Source organism: Camelina sativa, chromosome 18 (genome assembly GCF_000633955.1).
Source record: "Camelina sativa cultivar DH55 chromosome 18, Cs, whole genome shotgun sequence".
In the NCBI taxonomy this organism is placed as follows: domain Eukaryota; kingdom Viridiplantae; phylum Streptophyta; class Magnoliopsida; order Brassicales; family Brassicaceae; genus Camelina; species Camelina sativa.
Genome location: NC_025702.1, coordinates 14,664,082 through 14,674,445, shown reverse-complemented (window position 1 = coordinate 14,674,445; position 10,364 = coordinate 14,664,082). Strand labels below are relative to the sequence as shown.

General features: G+C 37.6%; 3 protein-coding genes across 6 annotated transcripts in view; 2 read left to right on the top strand and 1 right to left on the bottom strand.

Annotated features, from left to right (window-relative positions):
- LOC104761681 lies at positions 1,393–6,941 on the top strand. Of its 4 annotated transcripts, none has more exons than XM_010484794.1 (5): positions 1,393–1,500; positions 2,343–2,576; positions 2,970–3,969; positions 4,062–4,895; positions 5,609–6,941. In XM_010484794.1, the coding sequence occupies exons 2-5, from the start codon at positions 2,452–2,454 to the stop codon at positions 6,641–6,643; spliced, it is 2,994 nt and encodes a 997-aa protein (XP_010483096.1). In that variant the 5' UTR covers positions 1,393–1,500; positions 2,343–2,451; the 3' UTR covers positions 6,644–6,941. The 4 variants fall into 4 exon arrangements, with proteins under 4 accessions (XP_010483096.1, XP_010483094.1, XP_010483093.1 ...); XM_010484792.2 differs by having other exon boundaries at positions 4,065–4,518; positions 5,256–6,939; XM_010484791.2 differs by having other exon boundaries at positions 4,062–4,518; positions 5,256–6,939.
- LOC104761680 (PRA1 family protein G2-like) lies at positions 7,097–8,004 on the top strand. Its single transcript, XM_010484790.2, has one exon. The coding sequence runs from the start codon at positions 7,255–7,257 to the stop codon at positions 7,819–7,821; it is 567 nt and encodes a 188-aa protein (XP_010483092.1). The 5' UTR covers positions 7,097–7,254; the 3' UTR covers positions 7,822–8,004.
- The window catches only part of LOC104763498, a 4,960-nt gene continuing 3,452 nt past the window's right edge, over positions 8,857–10,364 (bottom strand). Inside the window, exon 3 of the mRNA XM_010486860.2 lies at positions 8,857–10,362. Within this exon, the coding sequence (XP_010485162.1) occupies positions 9,020–10,362 (1,343 nt within the window). The 3' untranslated portion in view covers positions 8,857–9,019. The remainder of the gene's footprint in view (positions 10,363–10,364) is intronic.

Genomic DNA, 10,364 nt, shown 5'->3' with positions numbered 1-10,364 from the left:
TATATATAGTAGATAGCTAGGAATATAGGTAGGAGTCATACATACGGTATGGCTGAAATAATTTAAAAGATTGTGCACATGCATATACATGCATGCATGACACAAATAAGATTTGAGTTAATCTCTTTCGTCCACGTCGAACCAACGTACCAACTATATTATATATATACACCACTTTTGTATATTCATACCTTTTTTAAGTATATTTCTGCGTTCATGCTTTTTCCCATGCTTGCTTATTAAAAATTTTCCGAATATATCAGATTTCATAAGTTTCTATCATAAATCCTCCGAAGAGGCGAAGATAAAATAAACAATTTTAAACTTCTTTTAATTTATTCCATCCAAAAGTTGTTTAAATCGAGTTGTACAAACCATAAATAGAATAAAGCTTAATATTGTATTGGTTGTAGATAGGAACATATATCAATGCAACTACATATACTACTAGTACTACTATAGTATCTTATATATGTGTAAGATGCGCGTGTGAGTAAAAAAAAGTGACCGATATTATCTAAAACGCGTTTTTGTGAGAGAGCTTTTGAGTTTGTTCTTTGTTGTACGAATATCATCAGTAAATAAGATTTTATTGGACGTACAAAATGATTTCGTTTCGGTTAGAGAAAAGAAGTAAAAATAGTAAAAAATGTTATAATAATAAAAAAAAAGAATTGGTAATTTAATAGAGGGAGTGGAGGAACAACGGCCCCCAAGATATTTTATTAGTTTTTTTTTTTTTTAAGATTGATGTGATTGCGACGTGTCGTTTGCTTGTCTGCTTGGTAGATCCCACATCCATTTGCTACTTGGTAATTTTTTTTGAGCTTATTTATTTTAATCTTTTATAATTGGATCTTGAAATTTTGATAACTCTTGAGATGATTTTTAAAATAAATTTTAACGTTTTTTTAACTGAAATTCCTCAAAATATTTAATAACCTTAGTTTCTTTTCATTATTATCTATTGCATGTTTCATTTATTTTGTCTCAGAAGTTGATTAGTATTCCAACCTTCTTCTGATAACAATCTCTGAGGTCACAATCTTATACGATAAATGATAGATAAACAACAACCCCTTTTACATGGTAAAGCCAAACACACCAAAAGTTACATTTATCGGAATAAGAGAATGTAGCTACCAGCAACCTAAAAATTAAAATTTTAACTAAACCAAATCTACATACAATAGAAAAATGATTAATAAAAAAAATAAAGATGGTGGTGGAGTGTGATAATAATTGAACTTAGTGTGGACACTTTCATTTTTTTTTTCCTTCTTGCACTCATTTGTTTTTTCTTTATTTTATTCACATTTAGTGATAATACGTATGTGGACTTATTTGGAACACCAAATTTCTTTTTTATTATTGTATAGTGCTTGGTTCTTCCTCTCTCTCTCTCTCTTTCTTTCTCAATCTCTTTCTTCTCTTCAATGCTCTCTTTCTCTCTCTCTAGGAAGCCATTTTTTTCTTCTTTTGCCAAGAAAACAATCTAAGGTGTGTGTAGATACTACCCATCGTTTTATCAAATCCATCTTCAGTTTCTTATTCTTCTTTTTGTTCATTCCTGGTTTGAAGTTTTTGGATTTAGTTATCTCTTGTTCCTACTTCTTGATCTCTCTCTTTGTTTTTATTAATTTCAAGATCCAAATCTAGAAATCTAAGAGATGGGTATGTGTGCATATGTATATACATTAACTAGTATATATCACTGTTTTTTTTTTGTTCTCCCCGATCTTGGCGTTTATATAGTTATAATTTTGGTTCTTGAAATGAGTTCTTGAAATAAAGATTTTTTTTCAGATTTCTCTATTTGTGTGTATAATAAATATCATCTCTTGTTGATTTCAGTATATCCATATGTAGTTTTTTGTTTGCTGATCAAGAATCTACCTCGTTTCTTGGATTTTTTTTTCATCTTACAAAATGTTTATGATCTTTTGAAGTGTATGAACACCATCAGATTGTTTTAAAATTACTAGCTACTAGTTGAGTTTTATGTTAACTTTGTTCTATTATTACTCTATTTTGGGTAGCTTCTTCATCTATCTATGCATGTCTTAATCCACTTTTTCTTATGATCACTCAACATAAAATAAACTCTCGAATCAGATTGGAAACTGAAACTTTTGTTTTTTTTTTTTTGCGTGCGAATAATTGTTTCCTTCTTGTGTGAGTTTTTTTTTATTTTTTCACTTCATCAAATCAAAAAATAAATAAATCCTAATTTACTTTAGTGTGACTCCTTTCATCCACATGAAATAATGTTTCCTTGTAAGTTTGATCATCAAATCAAAGTCTAACATGAGAAACATGTACTTGGTGTTTTGTTTTTGCAGGAGGAGGAGGAGTGTGGTTTAGATTTTGGTAAGGTGGATGATAAAGATCTGGTGTTATGCAGAAGTATTTGGGGAACGAAGAGGCAAATAGTAACAGTGGAAGAATCAAATGTTCTTATCCACTGAGAACCCACCAAATGACCCACTTTTTTCTTCTTCTTCTCATTTCTTACAACATCTCACCACTTCTTCCCATGAGTTAGGTCAATCCCATCTCTCCAATTTCTCCATCAGGTAATTCACTTTACTTTTTTTTGTTTCCTTCTCCTCCTCTCCTCTGAATCTATCTCTTTCTGGGTTTCTTCGCCAATATGGTTTAAAGAAAGAAAAAGAAAAAAAAAAAAAGTCTCTGGATTTCATGATGGGTCAGTGTCAAATCATAGCTAAGAGAGCTCATCACTCATGTCTAGATCGTAAAGTTTTCTTTCTTCCTTGTAGTGATTAATGGGTCAGATTCCAACTTCCACCTTCTATATGATTTTTGTATCCAATGAAATCAACGTAGGGATCGAGGGTTTCCAAATCTTTGTTCCTAGACGTAGCTCAGTGAAAAGTTACCTTAACTTTTGAGTTTAAAGAATCATAATTGATGTTTGAAAGTAAACAACTTTGTTGATGCTTTTGCAGAGATTACGCATATAGTAACCGGAAGAACAACAATATCAAGAACAACTGGCCATTCTCTTCAAAAAGTCTCCATCTTTTTTCAACTCATGGCGTAACAGATCCTTTGCCACCGTTTCATAGATTCTCCACTGTAAGTAATCAGTTTGAGACCAAGGCTAGTTCATCTTCGGGAAAGCAAATCGCTTCTTATGTTCATCAAGGAAGAGACTTGGCTAAGTTTGGTTTAAATCAGAGATTAGCAGAGACTAGTAGTCATAAACGAGTTTGTAGCCAATCAAGAATCATTGAGAATGGTTTGTTTCCGAGCACTTCCAAGTCTGAAGTAGAGATACTAGTAGCTACTACAAGTAACAAGAGCAATCACCACAGTAAAAAGTGTGGAAGAGGGATGATGAAAACTAAAGAAGATAGTTGCGGCGGTGGTCTTGTGATGACTTCTGAATCAGTAATGGCTTCAAAGACATGTCCTATTTGCAAAACCTTCTCATCAGCTTCTAATACCACTTTGAATGCTCACATCGATCAGTGTTTGTCTGTTGACTCAGCATTGCCACCGGTTGTTAGTAGTAAGCCAAGCAAGCCTAGGAGTAAGCCACGGGTGAAAGTTAAAACGATGGTTGATATCTACGCTTATGCGAAAGAAGACACATTAGAAGATCTTGATAAAAGAAATGGAACAAAGTGGGTCTCTATTTTGAGTTATACAAATAGAGTTGTTGGTGATAAGTCTCAAGTGTCTAAGAAGCGGAAAGTTTCGCCTGTTGGCGTTGGACCTGTTTATATTGATGCTAAGGGTCAAAAATTGCGGATCTTATCAGAGTTCAGCGAGAAGAAGACTTGTACAACTCAGTCGAGAGAGCAGCATGATGATGGTAGTAGTGAAAACAAATGTTCAAGCCAAGGTAGTAAAGGAAACAACAAATGCTTGAGGAAAAATCGTCGAGGAAGGAAACCTCACAAGTTTGTTAAACTAACCAATCAAAAGGCCAATGCTTCAGAGGTAATTCTATATGTTTCTGTCCATTATTTTGCATATCTTTATTTGAGTTTTGTGGCAAGAATCATAAAATAACAGTAGGTTGCTTTCTGCAGCAGATACTGGAGTATCAAAGAGGGTTTTCTGGAGAAGGTAGTAGAAAGGGTCATCGTAGACTCTATAATCAGCGAATGCTAGCAAAACGTGGTATGACTTCGAAGAAGCTAAATGAGGAAGGACATAACTTTTATAGTTTGCAGGATCAGCCATCTGAGGATGATGATGTTACATGGTCAGGAGGAGATCCTGTTGCGTCCAGAGGTACTGACTTGTCTGCCACAGATTCCTATCCTCGAAATAAACAGAAGCTGGGAAGCGAAGTTGCTAGAAAGAATAAGACTTTAGTTAAGAGTAAACGAGCTCAAAGTCGTTCGTTTAGAGACCGGATGAGAGAAAAGGAGGAGGGGTCACTTAAGGGAGTTCATGTAAACACTCTCCGAGTGAAGAAGACCCTTGCTTCGATTCAAAAAGATGAGTTTAAGAATTTATGCTCAGAGGCAGTAGAGGTTTCAGATGCATCTCCTCGTGCAACTAATATGAGAAAGTTGTCACCACCATTTGTACCAAATGCCTGGAGGAGACTATCTATGCCTGTGGAGCTAAAGAAAGCTCGGTTGGATTTCTCGGAGGAAGAAGATGAAGAAGAATTAGGGAAATGGGAATCTGAAATGACTCAAGAACGTGAGCTGTCAGATGATGATTATGTCTCTGGTGATAATGGAGGAATACTGAGATCACATCCTTCATCTAGTGGTTACGATGACTATAATGATGATGACGAAGAAAATAGTGAAGAGGAAGAAGATAATAACAAAAGAGCTCATGCGTTGGACAAAACCGATGATACTGGTGCTGAGTTCGACCAGTTAGACAGTCCACCATCTAATGAAGTCATACCTAGTGAGCGAGAAATGTATTACTCCAAAGAAGTTGGGAACATGATTTACGGGCAGACCTCTTACAAGGAGGATGTGAGGTTTGATTCTGAAGTAGGACAAGGAATAAGCTTATTTGTAGAGGTTGATACTATTCCCATTCCAGGACCTCCAGGATCATTTTTACCAAGTCCTCATGATATGGGTTTTGATGAGAATCTTGGGAACTCGTCGGTTATCACGAGCCAAATCCAATCTTCCATGGATCAGCTTGACAGAAACTCTTCTGAATCACCTGTTTCCGCAGTTTCAAACTTTGCACCTGGTAGATTGANGAGTTTAAGAATTTATGCTCAGAGGCAGTAGAGGTTTCAGATGCATCTCCTCGTGCAACTAATATGAGAAAGTTGTCACCACCATTTGTACCAAATGCCTGGAGGAGACTATCTATGCCTGTGGAGCTAAAGAAAGCTCGGTTGGATTTCTCGGAGGAAGAAGATGAAGAAGAATTAGGGAAATGGGAATCTGAAATGACTCAAGAACGTGAGCTGTCAGATGATGATTATGTCTCTGGTGATAATGGAGGAATACTGAGATCACATCCTTCATCTAGTGGTTACGATGACTATAATGATGATGACGAAGAAAATAGTGAAGAGGAAGAAGATAATAACAAAAGAGCTCATGCGTTGGACAAAACCGATGATACTGGTGCTGAGTTCGACCAGTTAGACAGTCCACCATCTAATGAAGTCATACCTAGTGAGCGAGAAATGTATTACTCCAAAGAAGTTGGGAACATGATTTACGGGCAGACCTCTTACAAGGAGGATGTGAGGTTTGATTCTGAAGTAGGACAAGGAATAAGCTTATTTGTAGAGGTTGATACTATTCCCATTCCAGGACCTCCAGGATCATTTTTACCAAGTCCTCATGATATGGGTTTTGATGAGAATCTTGGGAACTCGTCGGTTATCACGAGCCAAATCCAATCTTCCATGGATCAGCTTGACAGAAACTCTTCTGAATCACCTGTTTCCGCAGTTTCAAACTTTGCACCTGGTAGATTGAATTTTCCTGCGGAGTTATCTTCTTCTATCCAAGAAAGTTTCTCTCCGGACATTCCTGTGTCCTCCTCCTACTCAACAGCCCCAATGAGCTTTTGTGTTCCATCTCATCATGGGACAACAACCGAGGCTGAGCAAGTTACCATTGACAAGACAACAACACCTTCAAGATTTAGAAACAGTGAACATGAGTCTTGTTGTTGCCAAAGAAAAGAAAGAATGTACGAGGGCATTACTTTCAATCATCAAGCATCTCATCTACTGCAGCGTAGAGCAGCTTCTTCGTCAATTGCCATGAACTTAACAAAATCACCCACACGCGTAGATCAAAACCATCCATTTGAGCAGTCTCCATACAAGATCCAACAAGATCCGGATCTTCAGAGTAAGTTCTCCAGCAGAAGGAATCTCAACGCCGCTGTGCCTCCAAGTCCTTCTAACCCGGTTTTACGGTTAATGGGAAAAGACTTGATGGTCATGAACCAAAGAGAAAAAGATGAAGAAGCATCACGGTTTAGCTTAACACCAACCCAACCTCAGTTTCTTGATCCTTCTTGCGCTGGAACTGGCTTACACTTCAACACAGGTCTCTTTATAAGAAACAATTTCGAGTCCACACATCAACCACACGCACAACCACAAGCTTCAGCATTCAGAAACAATTTTGATCATGTAAGGTACTTTTCTCCGAGCTAGTCACCACCGTAAAGTTTCGACCTTTTATGCAGAAGCAGCCGAGAAGTGGAGTCTCTCATGAAAAAACTGATCATCGAACATGGGTGCATTGGGTTTTTAATGTAGATTTCCTATGCTTCCATCTCTTTCTGCAGAGAGACTTTGTGTAGTTTACTGTTTACTTAAAGAAAAAAGCAAAACACTTGAAAATAACAAAAACACTCTGTAGTAGATTAAGTAACTTTTATGTAGGCTTTCATTGCCACCCAAAGTTGTCCAAAACACTCTTTTAAAAAGTTATAAACTTATAGTTTATCTTTTTTAACTTTTGGCCATTATCACTGTTTTACTCTATGGTAAGCTCACTTAAGAACATAACTGGAACTCATAAAACAAAAAAAGTCCAATTAGGTTAAAACTGATTAACAAATATAAATTATTATTAAAAGTGTTAAAATTTGATAAGCTGGCAAAATTAGATTGGTTGGTACCAAGAATAATGTAGTAGTTGACTAAAAAAAAGTCGTTAATACGACGAAGCTTTATTATTCCCGGGTGGCAATTTCGGGTCGGGTCAAAACCAGTCAACCAAATCGGAAAATTCGCCGGATGTAATCCTCTTCACGGCGATTATGACTCCTCCTCCGACAACAACAACAACAACCTACACATCGATTCCGATTCCTACCGGCGACGTTATCTCCCGATCAATTCATAATCTCACTACCACCATCTCTCGCCACCGTCCCTGGTCAGAACTAGTCTTCTCCGGCGATTACTCTCTCCCGTGGCGATTCTCCTCTCTTCTCCTCCGATTAAAAACGAATTACCACTACTTCTTCGTCAACTACGCGATCGTCGTCGCCGTTTGCGCCGCGTTAGCTCTCATCACAGCTAGTCCCGTCGCGTTGATCGTCGTCGGCACGGTCGTCTCCTTGTGGGTTCTCTTTCACTTCTTCAGAGAAGATCCTCTTATTCTATGGAGCTTTCAGGTCGGTGATCGTACGGTGGTTGTGTTTCTTGTTTTAGCTTCCGTTTGGGCTTTGTGGTTCACTAGCTCCGCCGTCAACTTGGCGGTTGGTGTTGGCGTTGGATTGCTGTTTTGCATTATTCACGTCTTTATTAGAAACTCCGATGAGCGTTTCCTTGAGGAAGATGATGCTGTTACCGGAGGCTTGATCGGATCTAATCGCCGTTGATATTTTCCGATCGTTCTTGCCGTAATTTTCAAGATGTTCAGTTTTTTGGTTTTTTACCATTTTTTTTTTTAAGTTCTTTTTTTTTTTTTTGGTTCTTTTAAAATTACTTCATTGTTTGATTTCTTGTGATTTGTGTGTTGTGAATTTTAAGTTTGATGATCTAAAAATTTCAGTTCTTGGAGACTTTTTAGTGTTGGTGTTGGGATTGTAATCAAAAGACAAGAAGAATGAATGGTTTCTTGTTTTGATTGATTACTAAAACAGTAAAGAACCCAGCTTGCTTTGGTCATTTTTATCACATCTTACAATCTGGTTGTTTTAGATACAATGTATCAAATCCCCACTTGTTTAGTTTTGTCATGATGCTCGAGACCTCAAGTTGTTTTAAAGTAGACCTTGTTGTAGTCTTTTTTACAGAAACAACATTTAGTGTTTAACTGTGTTTAGTTATTAGATTAGATACTAAAAAAGCTTCCAGAGAGAGTTCAGGGATCCAAAATTGCAGAAACTGAGTTAAATGCTTATATGAGTCAGATCATATATTCTCTTGATTGTCAATTCAATACCTTAATAATCTTGTTTTTGCTTTGTTGGATATCTCTGACTAATTTGCTTCATCAATTTGTATGACAAAGTCAGATCTATTTTTTTTTTTTTTTTAAAGTTCTTTGAAAAGGAAACAAAACTGAGTAGTGTAACTCCGGGACCAGTAACAGGAGAGGGGAGAGTGACACTTGTTGGCAAAGCGCAGACACTGATTAAATTGCATGTTTTATTACTACTACACCCATACATATTTTTCTGTGTTTGTCTTTAGGTCCCACTTCTTACACGAGCATTTTGTCATTTTTTTCAATTCTGTTTGTTACTGAGATTGTGTTATCTCTTTTGTTTGATTGGCTAACTTATCAGGTAAAAGGATCCAGCTTGAGAATTCATTGCGTTGAATGTTAGTTACTGCTTAAGACTCTCTCCCTAGTAAGTTATTTGACTCATCTACACCCTGTAAAGAACTCAGTAAGTTGCAATGATTCATGATCTGAAGGAATAAAAAGGAGATTAAGGAAGTGGGTAATGTACATAGGAATAAGATAGGTCTTAACTAGTTTAAAGTACCCGTTTACATAATTTTGCTGTCTTTAACAAAACTGAGATTAGAGTAATAAGATAAATAACCAGGAGAAGTATTTGTGGGTGGTCATATCTTGCTTCTCATTCTGACTAACTTTGCTAGTGTTTCTTGAGCAGCCAAAGTGAGATCATGGTTATGGCCAAGCATCACTGTCCTGATACTGATACAAGTCCTGCAAAGTTCCTCTCCACTATCGAAATGCCCGCCTCGTAGCAGCAGCTTCGCTCTGGTCTCCAGCAATAAAGCTTTCAACAATGTAACATCCTGCCACACGTATTCATCGACCTTCTTGTTGGTCTTCTTCTTCCAACAGAGTGAGCCTTGACGCCAATCTTGTATCTGAGACACAAATGATTTCTCCACTTCCTCTAACACATTGGTGCATACTTTTAGGAGCTCTAATGCGGAGTTACACCTCGAGAAGGTTGTGAAAGCTGTGATTGCCAGAGGAAGAGCTGTTCTTTTGATGTAAAGTACCATATCCATGGCTTGCAGTTGCACCAAAGGAGGTTCTGATTTGAACCCAAATACTAAGAAAGCTGAAGCCCATAGGTGATCAAGATTCAACAGCGGGTTATCGATTTTCCTCACACCTTGAACTGTTGCCTTGGGTGCAAGTATGTAGTCTCGTCTCCTCGCGAAAGTTTGAGTTATCGGATGGAACTGAATCCAACATCCAGGTTGTCTATTTGTTATCCTCGCTAGTCCTAATCTGACTAGTAAAAAGGCAGCATCCTCTTCGCTTCTGCGTCCTAAACCACAACCACCGCACCAAGCAAATGTGTGACTCAAACATTTGTTCCATTTGCTAAATCGGTTTCCACTTGTGGGCATGTTCTTAGCCGCTGCAGCTAACAAATTAACCGGAATAGGGACCGGAGCAAACCAAGCTCCCACGAGTAGCATTTTCAATGAGAGAAGGTTTCTGTTTCCTTCAGCTTGCTCCAAAACAGCCAAACTAAAAGCTAAGACCTTTGCAACGAATGGATTGGATTTGCAATATTGCTCATCGTTTGCGTTTAGAAAAGGTGATGCTGAAACTTCTTCGATTTGAACTTTGTTCACAGCCTCAAAGAGTGCAGAAGGCGGAATTGCAAGCTCTGAAAGCAATGATCCTACCACCCAAAGACCGTAGCTCAACCGTCCCAATTTCTCTTCAAAAAGCTTGAGGATCTCAACCTCTTCAGCCGGGTAATCTTTCTTTCTTCTTCCTCTCAGTAGAACCATTGCATCAGATGAAGGCAATATAGAAAGCTGCACACTGTCAAAGGTCATGACTTTAGGAAGTCTAGTAGTGATCAAGACATGTGTTCCTCCAGTGTTCCTCGGAATCAGGTCATTCAGATCTTTCCCTTCCCACCAATCCTTTTCTATCTCAAGATTATCAATGATCAACAGATAAGGCATTTCT